At 36.2% G+C, this 25,960-nt stretch overlaps 1 protein-coding gene across 3 annotated transcripts in view; it reads left to right on the plus strand.

Annotated features, from left to right (window-relative positions):
* Nucleotides 1-25,960, plus strand: part of LOC131675580 (eukaryotic translation initiation factor 4 gamma 3-like) — a 795,898-nt gene that overhangs the window by 230,413 nt on the left and 539,525 nt on the right. For all 3 annotated transcript variants that reach the window (XM_058954612.1, XM_058954614.1, XM_058954613.1), the window contains one exon: nucleotides 8,364-8,583. In XM_058954612.1, the coding sequence (XP_058810595.1) occupies nucleotides 8,364-8,583 (220 nt within the window). The remainder of the gene's footprint in view (nucleotides 1-8,363; nucleotides 8,584-25,960) is intronic.

Raw genomic sequence — 25,960 nt, forward strand, 5'->3', positions numbered from 1 at the left:
ATATGCAGTGGAAAAGTTTAACTCCACTCACAATTTTTCTAGATTCACTATAAATTTGAAGAGAGAGGAGTCCACTTAATAAATAATGACCTATATAGTATAGTCTAGTATTTTATTTGCTCATGTATAGCCTTCACGGCCTTTTACAAAATTTTTTACTTTACATTAACACTTAAAGTCTAAGAACTTAAACTACCTGAATACAACCTCTTCGTTACAATATAATCCACCTATATTTGCTTTAACAATATAAATATTTGCACATATATACTTTCCCTCACCCTTATTTACCTTTTACACTACTGCCTCTGTTCTTATTCAGGATGCTCACTCTCTCTCCTCGAATTAGCCAACTTCTCGAAAATGTATACATAGTTATGAATTGCTCTATTCGGGCTCTTCTTCAATATTCCAATCAATTTATTGTTATTTTCCTCCCCCACCAGTAATTTCTTGCTTCTCAAGCCCCCTTACCCACCTACGCCCTATTTCCTCTTTTGCTTTCCTACATTCTAATATGCTCCAAGTTCTCTTCTTTTCCTCCACAGAATCTGCACTCGCTTTCTTAATACCCTTTCGCCCGTTCTCTGTCCATATTCCCACATCTTATTCTCGCCCATTGTTCTTTTATCCATCCCCGAATCTTCCTGTCCTCCCAATAAGCCTCTTCCCCCACCGTCTCTTTCAGTTTTTTGAAAAGTTCACTATTTGTTGACCCGTCCATTTTTCCCCACAGGCTTTTTATAGTTCTTGTTCTGCTTTTCTTTCTATCCCTCTCTATTTTACTCTTTATTTTTTCTACTTCTTTTTTTCCCCATATCATTTTTGAAATTTCCCCATCCCCTACCCCTTCCAATAGCATTAGTACCCTCTTTCCCCGTTTCGTCGGATTATTATTTAGTATGCTCTTCATTACCTCCCTTAAACAAATTTTTGGCCTTCCTCCATTTTTTCTATCGCAACCAAATACTCCATTGCCCTCCTAGCTGTCTGTAACTCCATCGATGCCCTTCCTGCTTCCATGGCAACTATATAATTTGGCTTGTTACTATTTAATCCTATTGCCATTTTTATAAATTTCCTTTGTACCCAGTCAAGATTTACCCATTTCTGCCACCCCCAAATCTCTACCTCATATAAACATTCCGTTTTTATTAGACTATCCAAAAGATATAGTATTTTCCTTAGATTTTTTATTTTTGCCCTTTTTAAAGTACCCCACACCGCATTGATTACCCTACTTGCTTTCCCTGTTATTTTATTTACATGTGTTGTATTCACATTTTTTTGAGTGAAACAGTACCCCAGATATTTGAATTTCCTAACTATCTCCACTTTTTTGCCTTTGTATGTAAAAACCCCCTCTTTGCCTATTTTTCCTTCACAACAAATCATTATCTTAGTTTTCTCTATATTAACTTCCATCCCTTTCCCGTCACTACAAATCTCTTTCTTTCAACATTCCCCTCATTCCTTCCTCATTATCCACCACAATTACAATATCATCTGCGAATTTTAAGCAATAGATAAATTTTGTAATGATGGAACGAAGGAAAATAGTGATAGATGGAAAATCACTTAATTTTAATTATATTCAGCAACGTTTCGTCAGCACATTTGCTGACCTCTTCAGGCTTTATTAATAAAAAAACACAACAAGTTATTAACAATAGAGTTTTCACAAATAATTTTAAAAGTACATAATTATAAATATATGTGTACACCTCATTTCTCTTGTAGTCAAATTATTATAGGCCTAAACGAATAAATCGTAGCACAGTCAAAATTAAAGTGAGAAATCAAGTATTTCAACTCATATATATACTCTTCATCTATTGTCCCTTCCTCATCGATCTAAAAAAATATTGGCATAATAATGATTTGACTCAAACGGACACAACTATAGCAAGATACTATGGATTACCAAAAATTCATAAAGAAAACGTGCCACTACTTCCAATAATTTCATCAATTAATACCCCTACTCACAAATTAACAAAATTATTTTATAGTACACTTAAAACAGTTATAAAGAAACCTAACTCTCACATTTTAAACAGTGGACAGTTAAAACAGAAATTGAAAGATATTTTTATTCCAAACGATCATGTTTTAATATCATTGGATGTAAGTTCCTTATTCACAAACATATCGTGTGATTTAGTCTTAGAAGGATTGGACAAACGTTATGAACAAATAAAAAATTGTGAGTTTCCAGTAGAACAGATTAGGAAAGGTATACATTTTTTATATAATAACACATTTTGTGTTCAACAAAATTTAATATAAACAAATATTTGGAAGCCTGATGGGCTCATCTATCTCTCCTTTACTTGCTGATATTGTTATGGAAGACTTAGAAAAACATTGCTTGAGCGTGTTGCGGAATGAATATCACATTAATCCTGTTTTCTATTACAGATATGTTGATGATGCTTTGATGTTCGTTCCGAAAGATAAAATTGATTTAGTTATCGAGACGTTCCATTCTTATCATAATAGACTACAATTTACGTTTGAAATTGAAAAGAATAATTTTATTCCATTTTTGACTTAAAATTATTCAGAAATAATAATAAATTAGAAGTTGACTGATTTAGGAAAACAACACAAACTAAAAGAATTTTGAATTTTAACTCAGAACATACAATTCATCAAAAAGTTAATATAGTTTCAAATTTAGTTGACCCAGTGTTTTTACTTGCTGACAAAACATTTCATTCCAACAATTTTAAAATTATTACTAATATTCTGAAAAAGAATAATTATCCATCTTTATTTATCAAAAAACATATACAAAAAAGGGAATAATAGTTCTAAAAAATTAGAAAATCAAAAATTACCTACAGTCGCTATTCCTAACAATTGCAACATCTCCAAAAAATGTTCATCTGTGTTAAAATAACATAATATTATGCCTATCCCGTTATTAAAAAAACTATTACAAGAGTTTATCCGTTTAGGAAAAGACAAATCTGGTTTATTACACAACACTGGTATTGTCTACAGTTTTAACTGCAAACAATGTTCAGCAGTCTATATAGATGAAAGTAAACGTTCATTAAAAATTAGATTAAACGAACACAAAAAAAACATTGATTCAGATACAGTAGTAGCTACACATAGAAGAACGTTTTCACACGAATTGGAATGGAAAAAAGCTAAGATATTGGATTATGAAAAGAATTATAAGAAACGAAGAATATCCGAAATGTTACACATTGGCTTACATAAAAATACGTTAAATAGAAAAGAGGATATACAATATCTTAGTCACACCTATAAGCCTTTATTAAGATCGATGAGGAAGGGACAATAGATGAAGAGTATGTATATGAGTTGAAATACTTGATTTCTCACTTTAATTTTGACTGTGCTACGATTTATTCGTTTTAGCCTATAATAATTTGACTACGAGAGAAATCAGGTATACACATATACTTATAATTATATACTTTTAAAATTACTTGTGAAAACTCTATTGTTAATAATTTGTTTTGTTTTTTTCTTAACAAAGCCTGAAGAGGTCAGCAAATTTGTTGACGAAACGTTGCTGAATATAATTAAAATTACGTGATTTTCCATCTATCACAATTTCCCTTCGTTCCATCATTACAAAATTTATCATTTAAACAAATCATAAGGGAATCAAGACAGTATGTTACGTTTAAGCAATAGAATTTTTTCCCTCCCACTACTGTCCCTCCTATTTCTTTCTTTTCCCAAATATCGTCCATATCGTCCATGAACAAACAGAATAGGCTAGGGCTCAGTGGGCACTCCTGCCTTACTGTGTTGAGAGGCAGAAGTCAGTCAGCCGAACGCACATACGCCACCCCGAGGAGCTGAGAAGAAAGCTACGAAGTCAAAGGACGAAAGTCCCTTTTATCAGCACCTCTGCGAGGAACGCTACCGGAACAAGCCGGCTAGAAGTTACCCAGCGACGGCCAGCAACATCATCCGCAGGGCGTAGCCAGGCCTCCCCAAAATCCCGCATAGTAAAGGTCAAGGCCATTTTCTTTTGTTCTTTCTTTCTCTGTCTCTCTCTTTGGCGATATGGCACATAGTGTAAGTGTCAAGTAGGTGGCAAAGCGTTAGCGCGTAGGTGACCTGCTGGTATTTACACGGCCAGCGTAGTATGTCAGGTAGCGATCCGTCAAGGCGATCCTATGACTGGTGGTTTCGCTTAGCGTTATTAGGCTAAGTCGGTTTGTCGTCAAGGCGGTTATCTGCCGAGCGATACGTCCGTTGGTCGTTAAATTTTGTAAGCGCGGTTAATTTTAGTTTATCTCTCCGTTTCTTTGTATGTTATATGCAATAATAAATTAGTTGTGTTCAATAGTGTAAGGTCTTGTATTGTTTGTGTTAATAGAGTCAGATAAAATGATTTAATGGTTTTTCTGAGACGCGAGTGCAGTGTATTTCTTGACCTTTCCTTTCCCCTCCCCGATTGCTATCAGCGAGTACGCTTCACTTGCCCACCCAAAAATTTGGTAACGTGCAAATTTTATCGTTACACCTCATTCTTTGTAGATGTGTAAATTGTTTTTATCATCTGTAACATTTTCCCTCTTATCCTCTTTTTTTGTAATTTTTCCAACATTTTATCTCTATTTATTCTGTCAAACGCATTTTTGAAATCAATAAATCCTAAATACAATTTTCCTCCTTTCCTTTTTAGCTTATTGCCTATAATCGAATTCATTACTAAATGTGCTCTCTCGTCCCTCTTTTTCCTCTGAATCCTGCTTGGCTTTCCCTATATAGTTTATTGCTCTCTGCCCATTGACTGATTTTTCCAGCCATTATTTTCGTCATTAATTTATAGCTCACGTCTAGCAGCGATATCCCCTATAATTTTTAGTCTCCTCCTCACCACTTTCAAATATTAGATAAATTCGTGCTATTTCCCAACCCTCTAAAATCTCTCTCTTGTCCCATAATTCATTGAAAATTTCTATTATTGTTTGTACCCAGCTATCTGATAGTCCCTTTATGAATTCAATGAAGAGTTCGTTCTGACCCGCTGCTTTTCCGTTTTTCATTTTTTTTTTAAACCATCTCTAAATTCTTTCTCACTTATCCGCCTGTTTTTTTTTCATGATCAGTGATCACAAATGCCCCCATATATCAAATTCGATAATAAATGGTTGATTTTTCGAAAATCTCGACTTGTACGTGGTTTTGGGCGTCATATATTCGATTTTACCCCGAACGGAAAAATTTGTATCATATGGTTTTTGAAAGTAGAGCTCAAGACCTTTCATTTGGGTTGTTCTAGAGCTCAATCAGCTTCATGATGCTGGTTTTATTATCAATTTAATAAACAAAAAAGTCGAGTCACGTGGTTTTGACAGACATATTTGATCAGATGTTAAGTTTTAGGGAAAAGACCGCTCGAAATTCAAAAGTAGACTTCAAGAGCTTTTGATTGAGCACCTACAAAAATTTCATGAACAAAATAATTTTTGTCTTGTAGGGGGTCATTTGTTGACGGAGAATGACGTACACACACACACACACACACACACTGTTGGGTTCATTTCGTAAACATATCGATTATACACGATTTTATTCAACACGAATTTTTTAATTTGTTTTATTACACAGAATGATATTTAATTTGAATACATAAATAAAATAATACTTATTAAGAAGTGCAAAATTATTGGACACGTTTATTTTCTATACATAAATTAATTGAAAACTAATCGAAACGAATATTTCATATATCATAATTTTACATTAAAATGTTTTTTTTTACTTATTGAATACTTTAACTATGAAATATGTATTATTGTTCACGAGCGAACTATCTTTCTGACTCGTCTAGTGATCAAGACATCAGATTTACATGTCCGGGAAAATAAGTTTCTGGTTGTAAAATAAAAGTTATAGGTGATGCGCGGTGTAAGTGTGGTTACGAGTTACAAGATTTCAATCATGTGTAACGGTGAATCTCAGTCGTCCTTCTTCGAATGGCTCACGACTGCCCGTACAGATTATTTATTCGGGGATTCGGGAAGCAAAAATCGTTCCCACGGCTGAATAACGCGTCGAGCACACGCGCTAATCGTACGCGGATTGTTACGCGGGATCAGGAGTGACTGTGAGGGTAATAAATAAGGCCGAGTTTGAACACAATAATCTTTAATAATAACGGTGATGAAATGATAAACGATGGTACTTAATCGCGGAAAAATTGATTGAAACAAAAGGAACTTAAATAGAATATAAAATAATCGGAGAATACAAATTAAAGAAAATTATAAAATAAAATGAATTACAAAATAATAGAAAATATACAAAACAGCAGAAAATACAAAATAAAGAAAACTTGCGTTCGCATACAAAACGGCAACCGTCCGAACAAAATAAAGCGCGACCTCGCAATCGGCAGAGCTGCCGAACTGCGAGGTATTTATCCGACGCCTCGAATGGAGAGAGAGAGAGAGAGAGAGAGAGAGAGAGAGAGAAAGAGAAAACACCACACCGACCTTGCCTCGAGTCGACTCCGGATATCTATTTATTTATTATCGGCAACCTTTGTCCTTGTCGAAGGCAGAATGCTCTGGAAAAGGGAAAGACGAATAGCTAGACAACAGGTCTTCTTCTGCTTCTCGAATCTTCTCCCGATCGGAGTTTGGCGATATTGTTAGTGTTATTATTATTATCGTTGTTATTCCGGTTATCGTTGTTATTAATATTATTATCGTTATTCCTGTTATCGTTGTTACCAATGTTATTGCCGTTATTCCTGTTATCGTTGTTAATAATGTTATTGTTGTTAATGCTGTTGAACGTTGACGTGTTGGCGTGTTGGTGTGTTGGAGACCCCCGAACGTGTCTGTGTGTGTAGGTCTGCGTTGGCTCGTATTTCGCCTCGTGCCCAGGATCGGCGAGCAGTTTTCGCTCACCTTAATTCTCCAAGAGGGTCGCACGCGCGTACACTCCCGCGTCACCTCGCAGGTCACCCACGTGCACCGGTGCCGGCTCCGCTACCTCCGCGGACTAATACTCAGACAGACAACACTCCGCGCACCGGACACGTATTCCAAAAATCACAAGTCTTCGGCGAGGGCGCGGGGACTCACAAACCATAAACAAGGCCAGGAAAACCAGAAGAAAATCCGTGTGCGCGCGGCGGACCGTACGGGTGCTCAACCGATACTGCCTCACTCCTCTTCTCGCCAGTGAGATGCGCGCGCAGATCTGCCGACGCCTCGCTGGCTTTCGTCTATCTTCTGTCTCTCTCTCTCTCTCTCTCTCTCTCTCTCTCTCTCTCTCTCGCTGTGCTCTCCACGTCGGTTCCCTCCGATCGCTGCCGTCGCCGTCACACCTCAAAAGAAAGAACAAAAAAAAGAGAGACGGAGCGATTAGAGTGTGCTCAACTAGCGCACTCTCAGCTCGGCAAGGCGCACGGGGGATTAGTGAGAGCCCGGCGGAGAGCAAGGTCGAGCCGTGATTCTCCGTCACACATGTTATATGGTAATGCTTAATATATGTTGGTGAAAAGAAATAGATGATTGATGCTTTTGTATAAATTAAACAAACACTCCTACTGGATAACAGATGTCTATTGACTCAACCCATCATTGAAATCATAACCATAATTTATAAGTATATCAAAAACTATAAAATAGTTATTTAGACGAACAAAATAATTAAATTAGTTAGGTTAACATAGCGTTCATATATAACAATATATATATATATATTTTCCAATTATTATTATTTACTTTAATTATTCTCAAGTATTTATTGCACATAGCTAAATAATTTTATTTAAAAGAGTCAAAAGCTTAAATTAAAATATAATATGTTCGTGGTTCCATTATTTTTAATTTAGTTTGTAAGGTTTTGTTCACACGTAAAATCTCTAAACGAAATATTCATTTACTTATCACTACCGAGAAATTATGTGTCGAAATACGGCAGGGTATAATCGAATTTTTAGTGGACCATATGGGTGGTAAGAGATTCTAAGAATCCCTTTATGACAATAGTTTTCAATGATAATAAATCAACGTATATATTGATCATGGGGTTATAAGAAATTTTGAAAATAAGAAAATGACATCCTATTGGCCGCTAGTACTTTGATATAGAGTCCCTTTGATTTGTAGAAAACTATGAAATTTAATGAAGAATATTTTTATTTTCTCAAGAAATTACCTATAAAAATCCTCCTTTTTTCTACTCAAGTTTCTATGGAACTTATTAAACAATTTGTTGATAGTTAATAGTTAATAGTCACACTTGCCTAACACATATATAATAATAACAACTAAATTGTGACATTAAAAACTTTTATTTAGTCTATGGACTTATGCTATTTATTTAATTAACTTTTATTATTGTAGAATAATAATGCTGTAGCAGCCGATTTTGCTGCCCGAGTTGCAAAGTTAGCTTCAGAATCGATACCAGTCATTCAACCGTCTACCGATTTAAAAGAGCCCAATCTCTGCATTACAAATGCAATTCATATGAGCGGAGTACCTCCTGATAATCAACCGGCTACTAGCGAACTGAATGTAGTTTCAAGCATAGACCTCTGTAATCCAGAACTTATTCAAATAAGTAAGTATGAATATTTTAGTCATTTTTTAATTTCAAAGTGATAATTTTTAAATTTGACATTGAATACAGTTAATAAATTTTAGAAGAATTAATTACTTCATTAATTAACATATCGTTGAACTTCACATTTTTACCTGTACATTCCACTTTTGATATTACGAAAAACAGCTGAAATATCAAAGTTATTTTAATTGTATTTTTATACTATTAGAGATATTTCAATGTTTTTGGATAAGCATATATTTACTTGTAAATATATATTAAAAGTATGAAAAGCTTATTCTTACGTAAGTATAAAAATATCTTCACAGTAATTAGTTTTCACAGTTTTGGTCTAATTGATTGATAGATTAAACATTTGATAGATAAATATTTATGAATGAAATAATTTTCTTAAGATTCGTTATTCCGATTATTGCGTATTATAGGTAATATCGAAAAATTGTTACCAGTGCGTTAAACGAACTTATATCTCTATTATCTTGTATACGGAGATCGAATTTTACAATAAATGTTTACCCGCGACTCTATTTACTCAATTATTTACGCGGGGATTCAGAAGGCAGAATGCTTCGACTATTGAGCAATTTGCCGGGCATGCAGGTACAGCATTCGCACGTGAGAGAGCCTGGAACGGGAAGAAAAAGTAAATCAAACTCAAGTTTATAAATTACAAATCCTAAATCCAACAATGTATTTAATTACAAACAAAGAAAATATAATAGAAATTACAAACTTAAAAAAAAAAGAAAAACAAACGAAGAATAATCATAATAAAAAAACAGTCTTTCGCGGATGTGTCCCATCCGAACAAACGTTCAGGACGAAACGGTATTCACGGTGAGGTGGTCAGCCATTGTAAATCGGCATTGCTGCATGGCATACAGTGGTGAATCTTTCCGGCAGACTTGGACAACCAAAGGTCGCTCAGTGGTTGCAATCCTTCTCACCGTGGAGCATCACGTGTCTGGAGTCCGCGACACCGCGATTGTCATGCGTACACCGGTGATCAACGGAAAAAATGGAAAGAGAGATATCTCACACTAGGTTGATTGATTCGAACTGCTACGCCTTCTATTCTGGTGGACTCGGATGTCGGTACTGACGGAGCAAACGCCGACGAATTTGCTGTAGTAGTCGTGGACGACCCGGCTTTCCAGATCAAACCAAAACGCAAAGTCCTGTAGCGATCCGCGGCGCTGAGTAATCGTCATTCCCGACGTACTACCGACGTTTCTTCGAACAGAATCCAGCTACACAACTTCTGCTGCTACCACTGATGATCCTACCAGTCAACTCTCTGCATCACAACTACCCTCCTTCCTTTCCCACCCCTCTCTTTTATTCTCTCTTCCCTCTCCCCTCCCCATACGTCTCTTTGCTCTCAGTCATACAGCTCATTTGTCCTCAGCTCTATAAGCCGCTAATCCGCACCTCAAATCATATAAACCGGGTATTAGCAATGCGCTGACGCAATTACATTGATGCTCGGCTTAATAATAGCGCCTTCAGACAGCGAGAGGTCAGGGAGGACAGAGGAATCGCTACTAAGCTGTTTTTCCCATCGCAATCTTGCCAAAAATGGTCATAATAATAATAAAATGTACAAGGTAGTTCAGACCACCCGTACATTCATTCTAGAATTCAAAATATTATATAAGACTCTATAAAGTTCTCGGCATCCTACTGTATTGCATGTAGCGTTTATGTTTTTTAACTTATAAACTTGCGAAGATTAAAGTTGGATAATTTTCCGTAACTTTAATATTTTATATGAATACGGTATAGTCAAAAATATTTTTTTTATAGTCATAATATATCATAACTTATTTTAAATAAAAAAACATAAAATATACAAGTATACGAGGTGTGATCAAAAAGTAAGGTGAATTTTGAAATTTAGCGGGCTACGTCCGTTCGATCTTCGACTTTTTTATTTGGTTATGTCGGTACACTCGTCTAGAACATACGTTCCAAATTTCAGCTTTGTAGTATGTTTGGTTTGTTTGTGAGAGGCATCAAGGTTAGAAGTGTTTTGCATGCTCCACGATTTGCTGCTGTCTAAAAACATGGATCAAAGAGTTTGCATTAAATTTTGTGTGAAAAATGGAATCAAATGTTCCAAAACACTTGAAATGCTGTAAGTGGCATACGGTGAGTCTACTTTAAGCCAAAAAAATGTTTACAAGTGTGATGTGATGAATGTTGAAGAAGTGAAGAAAATAGTGTTGGGAAATCGTCGAATTACCATTAGAGAAATTGCTGATGATATTGGCATCTCATTTGGTTCGTGCCAATCAATTTGAACGAGTGTTTTAGACATGAGACATGTGTCAGCGAAGTTTGTTCCGAAATTGCTCAATTTCGACCAAAAGAAACGTCGCATGAGCATCGCCCAAGAGCTACGGAATGACGTCAACGATGATCCAGATTTACTCAACAGGGTTATAACAGGTGACGAAACATGGGTATACGGTCATGACGTCGAGACTAAGACTCAATTGTCCCAGTGGAGGCATTCTGGATCACCAAAACCAAAAAAAGCACGCCAAGTTCGATCAAATGTAAAGGTTTTGCTTACAGTTTTCTTTGAATGCAGGGGCGTGGTGTATCATGAGTTCTTGCCACAGGGTAGAACAGTAAATAAGGAATATTACCTGCAAGTTATGCGCAATTTGCGCGAAGCAATCCGCCAGAAACGTCCGAATTTGTGGAAAAATAAAAATTGGCTTTTGCACCATGATAACGCCCCTGCTCACACATCGTTGCTTGTGCGCGAATTTTTGGCTAAAACCAACACAGTAACGATGCCACAGGCACCGTATTCCCCAGATCTGGCCCCCTGTGACTTCTTCTTGTTCCCAAAACTGAAGAGGCCCATGAAAGGACGGCGTTTTGCCACGATTGAGGAGATAAAGACGGCATCGAAGGATGAACTAAACAAGATCACAAAAAATGATTTTTTGAAATGCTTTGAGGATTGGAAAAAGCGTTGGCACAAGTGCATTATATCCGAGGGGGATTACTTTGAAGGAGATAAAATAAAAATTGATGAATAAATAAATATTTTTTGAGAAAAATAAAAATTCACCTTACTTTTTGATCACACCTCGTATGAATATACTAACAAGTACATTAATTATATTACCATTAATTTATTACTTTACTTGCAGAATTTTATTGGTGTGTAATCATGGAATAGTTTCATTGATTTAATCAGTTATATTATTTCTTGTAATAGATCGTTCGTGGTATACGAGATCTTTTATCCTTTTTCCTAAGTATTACTCGGAGACGATCAAGCCAAGTGATCAAAGTAAACATTCAATGAGACCATAATGTCTCAAAATAAATTGTCTGAACCGCAATCCATTCATATTCTCTTCAGAGAATATAGGAGACTCATAATGTGTCCTTAGTAAATACCAAACTTCATTTTCCATACATGGTGATGGTTACCTTCTCTTAACCCTTTCAGGGGCAGTTTATCATATATGATACACCTAAATTTTTTCAGTTTTTTATCCATACCGGGACCATTTTGAGCTCAATCGCTTTTGAATAAATTTCAATACCATCATTAGTACTTAGGCTTCGTAATGCGTTCATTAAAAATTTGAAAATTTATTTATTCAATTATTTATAAACAATCAAAGATCGAAAATTTTCAGTTTTTTCGAATAAATTCGATCTTGGACAGAGTTTTCAAGATAATTATATGAAAATTTGTATAAAAGGTCTTTTAAAGGCGCTGTTCAAGAATTTGAAAAATCCAATATGGCGGCTATTTTAGGTTAGAATTGCGGTTTTCTGAGTATTTCACTTGAAAGATGATATGAGGGTATATAGGCTTGCTCATTACGAATCCGCCATTTTAAATTTTGAAAATTGGACTCCAGATTCGTACCCAGCGATTCCGAAAATCCAAGTATACAAATTTTAATTCATATAAGCTTCATTTTGAATATTATGTTCGCCCTATTAGATCCGCCATTTTGAATTTTGAAAATCGGACTTCACATTCGTAATCAGCGACTCCGAATACCTTTATGTATACTTTCAGGTTCGGGATAAGAGCAACAGAAAAAAATGTCCCTGAAAGGGTTAACCAGTGGGAATTAGTTTATCACCAATAACAAAAGATTCAAGTGTTTACTTGTACATAATTTTTTATTCTGTGCATTCATCAGAAAATAAAATATTTTGATGAATGTTAAGGATTTGTTGATTAGTTACAGAAATTAAGTCTTTGTTTCAGTGTAAGAGTACAACGATGCGACTTGTTGTTGTCAGCAAAGTCAGTAAGAATCTGATTTTAGTCTGATGCAATAGAATTAACGATAGTTCTCTGGGAGTTAAGAAAATTTTGGAAAATTAATTTTCATTGGTCAAGAAAAGAATTGAAAAGGAAATAAGTGGTTACAACTGTAGTTGCACTCGTATAAAAGTGTATCTGTCAACTTGCTGGCAAAAAATAGTTGAGAGTTATCCAAGGAACCTTTTTTTATGAGAGTATCGGAAATTGTCGCAGTTCCAGATCAACGCGGGCGTTGTAAACAAACGAACTTGTACTATGCAGGGATTTGAGTTAAAATATTTCCTAATCAATGAATGTAAACTGGGATCAAATTTTGTTCTCGCAAAATACAAGCTGTAGCTTTATTAGAGCCTGAATGAAGTAGTCAGCGATTTAAAGAATTATAAGGAGAAATTCGCACTAATTTGTCTGTTTAATCTGTCTTCTTTTATTACAATGAGTTTGGGTAATACCTTAGTTTCTCACACATCTTGATAATCGTAAAAGATCATTTCTTGGATGTATTAGAACTAGAGGGAGCTCGTCGAGTTTATAAATAGACATAAACATAGGGTCTACCTTACAAAATAATAGATAAATTCACGAAGATGCAATGAACTAAAACGTCAAAGAATGGACCAATCTACAGTGGACATAAAATGCTGGCAAATACTCATTTAATAAAATTAGAAATCGTAACCATAAGTCTATGTCATAATTGGATAGTACTTCCAATGAAGTCTTGCGACTAGTGATAGAAAACAATCAGCAGACTTTACCATTCGTTTTCGACAAATGTATAGCTTAAGAAACCTTCTTGGTTAGATAGAGAAATCATTGAATGTCGAAAAAATGAAGGCATTTCAACAAATCCGTATCGCTTTTGAATAGGCTTTCCTACTCACCATTCCTTTAAAAAGATGAAAAAATGAGTTATCCAGGTTACATATGAAATATCTAAGTGAGGTGGGTTTTGTGCAACAATATTGTGTAACATTTGAGTCTTGTCTCGCGTTATCAAATAATAGTTCGGACTCTTTTTGTTGTATTCGTAATCGCGTTTCCGAGAGTAGCAAGAAGTTGATACGTGTATATTCTACTAAAAAATGAAATATCAAAATTTGTCGAGTAGCAAACGCAGTTTTCTATCTCGATAAACCGTCTTGAAATACAATTGAGCGTAATTACATCTATCGGGGAGAGGTCCGACAGCGCCGCAACCAATACTTAATTTAACTTCTCAACAACTCATAAATTTGAAGGAAGGAGATCTCTAAGGCTACTTTTTTCTCATAAGAGAGTTAGTCTTATGAGTTGAGCGCTTAGGTATCGAAAGGAGAGGAATTAGCAGGCTAACTACTGAATAAAGAAATTAGTCTCAGGAAATTGCTGAGCCTTTATTTCTAATCAATGTTCGCGCTGCTCAGCAAGGTAGGATAGTGAATCCTCTTGCCGCAGCGACGAGCGAATTTATACTTGCGAAATCAGCTCCTTTCTACGGTTGGTAGCCCTTATCACGCTATTTTTTGAAATTGATACAAACTTTGCACGTGTTTTGTCGCAAAATGGCTCGATCGAATTTGCAATTTTATGATTTAAAAAATTAAATATGAGATAACGAGTTTTTTAACATAAATCGTTTCTCGACGAAAAATCGCCTTTTAGAGTTATAAGTAATACAATTTGATAATCAAAGAACGCCAATTTTACAATAAATTTTCGGAAAATTTTTACATAAAAAAATCGCTTGTGATTAAGGGAACATTATTCAAATTAAAAACGATTAATATAGCTATCCAATTTTGAATAATAATTAAACAACGAATTTGCAAATTTTTTTTTTAGCCATTTAAAAATCAGCAAATTAGTGACAATCATCATCATGAATTTTACAGATATGTATAGTCGACTCGCTATCTAACAACGCAATTTGAATTGTTTAAATAAATTATAAATTTTTTATTTATTGATAACTCAGTAAATAATTAGTTACCAAAATGTCAAATTCTTGCTTCTCTGTTTCAATACGTCGCGGACGTAATCGCAATATTCGAATTAACAATATAATTATTTATTGCAAAATAACTAACACTATTAACTTGTAAATTAAATTAAACTAATAGATACAGACTTGAGAATTATAACAACATGAAATTCAAGATCAGCGCATCAAAATTAACTAAAAATTGCTTTTGTTCTTTTAAAAAACTTTACACTTGTCGATTTTGCATTGTAAACAATATATTTTCCACGATCGTGACGTCACGTTCCTTATATGGAATTGTTTTCGCTGAGTTGCCCTAACACATTTGTATATGTGTGAGAAAAGCGCCTTCGCTCAATTACCGCTTGTTTTTAATTGTCTCGTGTACGACGGGTTGCTATTTTGCAGAGGGAAAAAAGGGACAAATCAGACTGGACCGTTACAATTGATTGATGTAAAGATTACGTTCAGCTCAACTAATTAAGTTTACAAATCTCTTATTTCATGTTATTAACCTGTTAACCGGGGAAATCCCTTTCTAATTACGCAACATATGACGGGCGCGTCCTTTTCCACTAAGACGTGTATGAATGACGTATTACCATAGTAGTAGTAAAATATACGTCCCGCCCGTTCCAGGGCGCAATATAAATATCGAGGACGTATTCATATGTCCTACCCGTACTTATTGTTGTTTACTTTGGACGTATTTATACGTCCCGCTCGGTTAACAGGTTAATATATTTTTTATCATTTGTAACGGGGTATGATTTTTAGTGGGTTACGTCGTGTACGGGTTTGCGGGTATACCTAGTTGCATGTGCGTGGATAAGCGCGAGTTGCGCGGACGTTGTTGTGTCGTCACACGACGGCGTACGGTTGAGCAGCGCACTGTATGCTTTTTGAGGATCGCCCCCCACGGACAATCACAAACACTTTCTTTGCATCAATCCTTGTACCGTGACCTTACCTTGGGCGTATGCCCTTGCCTCTGGGCGAAGTCCCCGTTGATTGCTACCGTTATTTTCGTTAGGCAGCGTTAGCCTCACTTCGTAGTATTACTGACTTCCGCTAACTGAAAATGTACGCGAAAGCATGAAGGTGTACGACGGCAGCGACTGTACAAAGTGCGGGAATAGGCGCTCTTCAAGGATCAGTCAATGATTAGGTTAGTTTCTGTTTGTTACGTCAACGTTTTTTTATTAATGCGGTGCTAGGTTAAAAAATAAGACCTGTGCGACGGAAGTTAAATTTCGCACGTGGCAGCCGCGGGCGCCGCCATCTTATCCGCTACCTTGCTCACGCAACGAATGGTCATCTACAATAGATACGCGATACGCGCGCGATTACCTCGTTTCATAAGCTCACGTGAGATCGACCGGCGATTTAACCTCTAACATGCGAATATATTGCGCCAGCTTACCTCCCGGATCCTGCTTCCGTTCGCGCGTGATACTCAGGTTATCATCGGTCGCCGGCGTAATCGGCCATTCCTGGGGGGACAATCAACTGGAGTCCTCTCTCTCTCAGGTTTTCCTCTCGGACTATCATCTTTGTGTAGCTCGCTCAAATTGGGCGTCCGTCCGACGTTGTCTTGAAAAAGGTGCGGTCTCAGTTAACCAAAAACTGGCAGGGAGTGTACATTCGAGAGTTGTGTTTTCGATTGACTTCTCTCTATCTCCCTCTATCTCTCCTCATGCGCGACGCATGACCTCCCTGCATGTCTGGTAGATGCTGCCCCTCGTGGGCAGTCACCCTGACAAGACGAGTGTGCGGATATATTTGTTTACACAAACAAATTGAAGTTTGGTAAAAAAGTGTTATATACATTTCTTTCATAATTTTTCCTGTAGATTCGATTACCGTGATTAATTTTCAAAAATAGTGACTTCTTCGGTAATTTGTTTAAATAACTTTTTATAAATAATTGCAAATGGCAAAAAAAAATACGGGTAACTTTTTTTCGATATGCTACGAATGGCGTAGTTAGTTTGACGCTATCTTTTCCAGTTTCGGCTTGGACCTTAATGAATTCATTTATCATCAATGCCATCACACTTACTCATTATTATATAATAGATAGAATGTAAATTAACTTAAAGTAATAAAAAATATCTTTAACCGATGTATAGTACAAAAATACATAGCATATGCATAAAAACACGCAGTAATGTATCTAGTTTAATATTGAATCGTAAGCATAACTTTATGTAGGATTTCAAAATTTTCTTATAAGACGATTGTCTTTAGAGGTATTAGTCCGACTACCGTAATAGAGATATTCTATGTATAATTTATCTACATAGCTGTGAAATTCTTGAGCTTAAAATACGATTATGGTGTATAAATTTAGATGAAATCGATGAAATAACAGACAGCGAAGAAAAGATGATAAGGAAAGAAAGTCTAGATAAGAAGAGAAAAGAAAGGCAAAACAGGTAAAAAAAGAAGGAACAAGTAAAAAAGATAGCTAAGAATAGAAGACAAGAAGTAATTAAATATAATAACAGAAAAGAGTATTATGCTACTAGAGTAGATAATGAAAATAACTATTATAAAATACTGTTTATATAGGTAAGAAAGAAAACAGAAAAGAATGTCAGAAAATCTTCGAGTCAAAGTAACTCCAACACGCCAGAAAACCACCTACAAAAAAGGAAAAAAAAAAATTCATTAGTACGAGGGTCGTTTGAAAAGTCCGTGAAAAGTTAGAGAGATGGCGCTACTAGTGCGTATCAAAGTTATTTTCAGTTAGTGGCATATCTTGGAAGAGCACACACCAAGTTTCAGCCAGATCGGCCAATTACTTTGCGTTTTACATTCGTTTCAATCAAAGAAATCGAGTGGTTGTAAAAAAATGGATGAAAAAGAATTTCGTGTATTGATTAAACATTACTTTTTCAAAGGCAAAACGCCTCAGGAGATTAAACAGAAGCTTGATAAACATTATGGTGATTGTGCACCTTCGATTAGAATGGTTTATAAGGGGTTTCAAAATTTTCGGAGTTGCCATATGAGCACAAAAGACGCTGAACGTTCTGGACGTCCTGTTGAGGTTACCACTTCAGAAATCATTGATAAAATCCATGATATGGTGATGGCTGACAGAAGAGTGAAGGTGCGTAAGATTGCTAGTACTGTAGGCATCTGGAGTGAATGGCTACATAATATTTTGCACCAACATTTGGACATGAAAAAGCTATCCGCTAGATATGGGTGCCGCGATTGCTCACGATTGACCAAAAACGAGATCGTGTGAAGTGTTGCAAGAATGGTTTGCAGCTGTTCCAGCAAAATCCGCAAGACTTTAAGCGTCGTTTCATCACTGCAGATGAAACATGGATACATCACTACACTCCTCAGACCAAAGAACAGTCTAAACAATGGGTTACCAAGGGGGAATCTGCTTTGAAAAAGGCGAAGACAATTCCTTCGGCCGGGAAGGTTATGGCAACTGTCTTTTGGGATTCGCAAGGAATAATCTTCATCGACTATCTGAAAAAGGGTAAAACCATTACAGGCGAATATTATTCATCGTTATTGAATCGTTTGAAAACCTAGTTGCTAGAGAAACGTCCACGATTGGCCCACAAAAAAGTCCTCTTCCACCACGACAATGCGCCAGCTCACGCCTCAGCAGTTATGGCCGCAAAACTGATGGAGATAGGGTTGCAACTCGTTTCACATCCCCCCTATTCTCCAGACTTGGCTCCGTCGGACTACTATTTGTTCCCTAATATGAAAAAATGGCTGGCGGGAAAAAGATTTTATTTAAATGAGGTGGTGATTGCAGAAACGAATGCCTATTTTACAGACTTGGATAAATCCTATTATTTGTAAGGGATTAACAAACTAGATCAGCGTTGGATGAAGTGTATAAGTCTAAAAGGAGACTATGTTGAAAAATAAAAAAGTTTTATTAAAAAAATCAAGCAGTTTTTATTTTTGCTAGGCTATTTTATTAGGTCTACGAGGTGTGTTCAAAAAGTACCCGGAATTATCGTTTTTCCAAAAAAATATTTATCTATTCGTTTACATCAATGTGGTCCCCTTCAAAGTAATCCCCCCCACGCAAACGTCGCATAACTTCAAGGTAATACTCCTTATTAACCGTACGACCTTGCGATAAGAACTCATGATGCACCACGCCCCTGCAGTCAAAGAAAACTGTAAGCAAAACCTTCACATTTGATCGAACTTGACGTGCTTTTTTCGCTCTCGGTGACGTTGAATGCTTCCAGGTGGACGATTGTGCTTTGGTTTCGACATCATAACCGTACACCAATGTTTCATCACCAGTTATGACCCTTTCAAGCAAACTTGGATCGTCGTTGACGTCGTTCAACAGCTCCTGAGCGATGTTCATGCGATTGTTTTTTTGCTCAAAGTTCAGCAGTTTTGGAATGAATTTTGTTGCCACCCGTTTCATGCCCAAAACATTTGAAAAAATGTTATGACATGAGCCAATTGATATGCCAACTTCATCAGCAACTTCTCTAATTGTGATTCGGCGATCATTCAGAACCATTTTTTCCACTTTTTTCACATTTTCATCGATTGTTGACGTGCTGGATCGACCGGAGTGTTCGTCATCTTCAACGTCTTCGCGGCCATCTTGGAAACGCTTATACCACTCGTAAACACTTGTTTTTTTCATAGCAGCAACCATAGGCTTTTTGTAACATTTCACACACTTTGTTACTCTTTATTTCATTTTTTACGCAAAATTTAATACAAATTCTTTGTTCCATTTCTTTTAAAAAACGAAAATCGCCGAGCTCATAAAAACACGTCAAACCTTAGTGACTACCGCAGACAAAGTAAACAGTGAATATAGCTGAAAATTTTATCATATTTCAGGGGCATGTATACCAACACAATAAAAAAAAATTTTGACAATCGGACTCTCCAGACCCGCGAAATTTAAATATTCCGGGTATTTTTTGAACACACCTCGTATAGCAATACTAAGTAACATCCCTAAAGAATTTTACGAACTATTTATTTTTATTGTTTTTATGCGTGTTCGAATATTTTCATTACTTTGTGATATAGTTACAGCGAGATTAGCTGGCCTTGAACGCAGCACTCTTCTCGCAGGTACACAGTGACCGAGTGTGTATTTGTTGTTAAAGACATGTACATGCATGCATTGTTGCAAGTTAAAGCGGAGAGGAGAGAGAGAGAGAGAGAGAGAATAGAAGTTTAAATTCAGCTATAAAATCGTAGGGAGAGAGCGACATGCGGGGAAACGACAAGGAATCGAGAGCAGTCGGTGAATTGGGAGCTGAACGATAAATCGACCGCCTGAGTGTCTTGATACTCAAAAAAAAAAGAATGATAACAAAGAAAGTGACCGGACCAAAGCGGGCTGATCAAGAGCCTGAAGTTCATCATCTGCAAGAAAGCCAATTCCTTTACATCACTCGTGGGTCGTTTTCGGCCAACATCACCAGCCACCACGTTCCGTCTCCACGAGGTTCCGATCGATGGACTGTCGTTAGCCGGTCAGCAACAGCTACTTTCATCTATCCACGGACATCGCAGTCTGCAGGAATTTGTTTCCAGCGAGTCTGCGGAATCTGGTGTGTCGTCTTCGGGTTTTTACTTTCTCTCATACCAGCTCTTACTCGGGCTTAACGTACCATCTCTCTGATTAATTGAGTGAACGCTCTCACTTGTAATCTCTTTGTAGAACTAGGATTTAAGTACCGTTTGTGACAATGAATGTCATAAGATTTCAGATCGCCATTTTATATCACAAGTTATCTCGTTCGATCTGTACCTTTACTCCTAACCACAGCGATTAATTCCCAGTAAGGGTCAATGCCGCACTATATACGGTTTGTAAAGCAAAAGTTTCAAATGCTAAACCGTTAACAAACGCGAGAAAAACGAACTTTTCTGAAAAATTTTGCTATTTCGATCGTCATTTTTCTCCGAATAAAGGAAAGTGAAAAGTCAATATAAAAATAACAACTAGAAAAAAATATACATTTTTTTATTTAGATCGTTTCAGACCCATTTTTGGCCGAGATATTTAGCTTTGAAAATGGAGTTTCAGTTTTTTTCGCAAAGAAACATGAGTTAAAAACTAAAAGTACATATGCAGATGCATAAAATGCATCAAAATTACTCTTTGCATTCATCTTTGTACGTGTGCTTCATTTTGGCAAGTTTTGGCTGCTTTAAAATATTGATTAGTTCCTAAAAAGAAATAAAAACGAGTTAATATTCTTCTGTACATGAAAAACTGAACAGCAATGACTATATTCGAATATATTTTTTGAGTTAATTGAGTCAATGTTTATTATATTACGTTTAGTTTGCCTACACTATTCTTATTAAAGTAAGCAACTTGTGACTTGGTTAAGAAATCATGCTTCAAAAGGTTTAGCTAATTTTTTTCCAAGAATTCGACAACTTCATTACTACTCACAACTTCTTCGGTGATGTCACATTTTCATCACAACAGAAATTTCGTCATTATACATGAAAAAACGTAAAGCATATGAGAATTGGAAAATATTTAAATTTTCTATACTAGCCAGTACTGGTCCATTGAGTGTAAGGAATTTCTTAAATATTATTGTAATTGAGTTCTTTCTTTAGCCGATCTAGGATAACTTTTATATCTGGTCATATGCAACAAGTCAATAAAAAACATGTCAACGTTGAAATATGTCATACTGAAGCTTCTATCAAATTATCATATTTTTCTGCAAAAGAAATGACATGCTTCGTCAATTCTATTTACAATTGATGTATCTTGAGTTTAATATTTTGATAACTTTTACAACCACATAACTTTTTTGGCCCGTTGCGATATATTGAGGTGGTTTGAATTTTCGAAATCTTATGAGATCTACTGTGATGTGGCTAATCACTTATCAATTTGTTCGTACTTTCGTAATCTCTGGCGTTATTGAGTAAGAATTCGTTTCAAATTGAATAAAGTAAAAAAGAAATATAAAAATTAATATTATTTTATATATTAAATATATATAAAATTATTTATGATGTATAATTTTGATCTTAAAATTGAAAATCAAATTTATGTAATGAAAATATATAATTATTTGAAATCGACTTAAGAAAAGCTAGGCTTTGTCCTAGTTTCTTATAGCGCGAAGTGTTCTATAAGTCGAGGATAAATCACAATAGAAGGAAGAAAGCTTGCTTAGCTAATCACAAGAAAGAAATAATTCAGGTATAACCAAGTTTATTCTATCTCAAGTGCTCACTTTGCAAGGCTAGGAGAAAATACCTCTCGCTTGTGCAAAATTGAGCCTATTTACACACAGATTTTAAAGCCCCATTTATGCCGGATAGCCCTTTTCACGAAGTTTCCGCAAATGTGTAAAATCGTTTGCTCTTGTTTACAATAAAAAGAACAGCGTTAAAGAAAATTTAAATAGTGTAAAAAATACAGAATGTAATATAGATAATTTAAACATAATTTGTACTTATCGCTAAAATCGTAGTTAAAATTGACTAACTAACAATGTTAGTTAATTCAATAGCGTATATTTTACAATAAAACGAATTGAAATTTTTTACGTACATACATAACTTATCGCTTATAGACATCATTACAAATAAAAAATACTTCAACTATTGTGACGGTAAGCGTCCGGTTCCCGCTACCGTCTCGATCCCGAGGATGACCGAGAGGGCAGCACCTGCCGGCCGGGGGAATAAATAAGGGAACTTAGTCCGGGATGGGGCGAAACGCGCGCCAAGAGAAAGGGATAAGTGGGTTAATCTCTAGGATCAGAAACAGACAGTGTGTGTGAGTGTGATAACCTCGGAAACAAAGAAAAGGATACAGAAATTAGTCAATTGTAATTGACCCGTTGCTACTGTTATCATTGCATCCGCATAGCCAATACGCCATCGTAGACCAATCACTAAGTTGCCGAATCGACCCGGTGGAAGCGGCAGGGCAATCGAAATGGCCTCATTTACGGCGAAAGTGGCAACCTGAGCTGTACAGCGGAAAAGCTCGACAGATTGTTCCCCCTGTTAACGCGACGAAATAGATAAGATAAGCTAGCCAGCTTCACGTTATAATTATGTCGAATAGCTGTGCGTAATATTATAACTTTCCCCTCACAAAACCGTGCACGACGGACCAAAATTTCCGGAGGAGTTCATGGCAGCACCAACTCCAGGAGTGAGAATTCCCCCCGAACTAACGGGCCGGCGAAGAGCGGAAAGACTGACAGACGAGACGGCCAAATTAATAGACATCTTGTGCAGAAGCACAATGACGAAACGTCGACAGATACAACAAAGACAACCACAATACTGGTGGACGAACGAGATAGCCGAGCTACCCAGGATATGTCTGGCAAATCGACGACGAGTGACAAGAGCAGGGGGCGGACCTGAAAGGGAAAACCTCCAAGCCATATACAAAACAGCACGGAAAGGGTTGACGACAGCAATATGGGACAATAATACGCGATGTTGGAGGAAGCTCTACTATAATTTGTATATAGCTAAGCTCGAGTTACGAGAGTGGATCAATAAGTCCTTAAAAAATCCAAAAGATGGCGCTCAAAGCATCTCAACTTATGTTGCACCAGCAAGCGTCACTATTAAATAGAGTGCTGCCGGAGTTTCAGTCGGATCCATCGAGTCGTTCCGTTTTTAACGTCGATCAAAGTGAACAACTTTTGTTTTTGTTAATAATAGAAAAAAAGTGAGTTCCGAGCGGTAATAACACATTTCTATTTGAAAGGCTTTACACCGAAAGAAATTAAAGCTGAGTTAGATGCAGTTTATGGTATATCTGCTGCTGTGTTTGCAACTGTTTACAATTAGGTAAATGAATTAAAACGTGGCCGTACATCGACTGCAGATGAACATCGTTTAGGGCGTCCTGTAGATGTAAGCACTCTGGAAATGATCAATAAAATCCACGACATGGTGTTGAGTGACCGAAGAATAAAATTACGTAAATAGTTGGGGCCATAGGGGTTGGGTTTCAAAAGATAGTAATTTCGATTTGGCATGAAAAATTGGACATTAGAAAAATTTCAGCAAGATGGGTGCCGCGTTTGCTTTCATTCAAGAACAGACGCAGCCGAGTGGTGGCCGCTGAGACCCTCTTGGCGCGCATTCACCGTAATCCAGACGACTTTCGCCGTCGATTCATAGCTCTGAACAACACATGGATACACCACTACACTCCTGAGATGAAAGAATAGTCAAAACAGTGGATCCTGAAAGGTCGACCAGCTCCAAAGATAGCAAGACAGGGAAATCTGCCGGCAAGGTTATGGCCACTGTTTTTTGGAATGCACGTGGAATTATCTTCGTCGAATATTTATAAAAAGGACAAACAATCACCGGAGAGTATTATGCATCGTTGTTGGACGAGTTAAGTGAGAAAATAAAGAAAAAAAGCCCTCATTTGAACAAAAAAAAAATTCTATTTCATCAAGATAATGCACGAGTGCGCACTTGCTTAGTTTGAATGGCTAAAATTAAGGAATTGAAGTTCGAATTAGTAGGCTATCCACTGTATCCACCAGATTTGGGCCGTAGTCACGTTTTTTTATTTCCAAATCTTTAACGACCTTTCCCTCACGTTACCAATTTTAAAGGTGGGCAAGTGAGGCGCTCTCGCTCAAAGTAATCGTGAGGAAAGGAGGAAAGAAGACAAATAAATTTAATCGTGTTTTCGGAAATGAAACCTCTTTTATATATATATATAATTAAACAAACGCGCGAGAACATAATCTTAATCTATCGGAATCATGTAAAATCTTAATCTAATAACGCTTAACAAGATCAAACCACTCTAACCACGCTAAACAAAGAAACGATATCGCCTAGCGAATGATCGCCTTGGCCACTCGCCGACTTACAGCTAGTACGCTGGTCGTGCAACTTTCTACCTGAAGGTAGCCGCACTATCATTTCATTTATGTTTATTGGTTCAAATTGGTGACAATTACTAGTGTTAGATATTAGTCTTGAATCTTTTCTCAAGTTTCTTCTCTTTTTCTTTGACATCCTTTGCAGAAACAAAACAAAACCTGAAAATAAAAGACTAATTCGATTTCGCTAGTTTACATTAAATCTAGAGATAATGTTCGTGTTAATTTACTTTATACTAGATTCTTTTTCATTTAAATAATTATACATTGCTTTAGCATCGAAAATTTTCACATTTTGCAAAGAAACTCTACTCGTAAATCCTTTTGCAGTAGCCCTAATACCATCTGACGCACTTTTTCCGTGTGATTTGTTAAAGCAATTATAGCAAATAATTTTTATACCAAATTCCTCTTCATGGTGGCAGATATTTATAAAATGATTTTTGAAAATAAATAAAGAATTATAAATTAATAAATAATATACATAAAACGATAGGAGATCGAACAACAATGCATCGCTAACTTTTTTCAGAATATTTCTCACTTGTTTTTGAGTTGAGTTGGTGCACTATCTGAAAAATAAATCAATTTTTCTATCCAGGGAAACTCAGTTTTAATTCTTTTGACTATTGTTTCTGAAAATCCATGCACTGAAAAAGCTTACGTGATGTCTGAAATAACACAATAACTGACGACATGTATGTCCTTGTTATCTTCACTTTTGTAGTATAGAGTTGCTGTAAATAATGATGCTTGTATGTTGTTAAAATAGAATCCCTGAGCAGAATCTTGACATATAAATAAATAATTCTTTGCAAAGTCCATGACAATCGCGCCAGTTCCTTTTCCTAAATTTTTTCTACAATCACTAAAGTACTTTTACTTTTTGCATGAAATAAAATGATGTTTTTTGATGTCCCATGCCTTCTACAAGGTTATCAACAAGCTCAGCATAAAGTTCTTCAACCTCTTTCAGTGTCATCTAGTATTGAATGAACTCTCTGTGTTCGAAGTGACGATAGCTATAGAAGTCTAATTACTATAGTGTACTTCTTTAATTTTATTGATTTTTATGTGCGACGTTAAATATACACGGATTTCAGCTTTTCCTGGGCATAAGTCACACTCTTCTAGCATACATATTTTATACATATTTTAGTATGAATAGATCATACATCTGCTGCAATGAGCTGTACGTAATAATAA

The sequence above is a fragment of the Phymastichus coffea genome, unplaced genomic scaffold (genome assembly GCF_024137745.1).
Source record: "Phymastichus coffea isolate CEN01 unplaced genomic scaffold, Cenicafe_Pcof_1.1 PCOF00026, whole genome shotgun sequence".
NCBI classification, from domain to species: Eukaryota; Metazoa; Arthropoda; class Insecta; order Hymenoptera; family Eulophidae; genus Phymastichus; species Phymastichus coffea.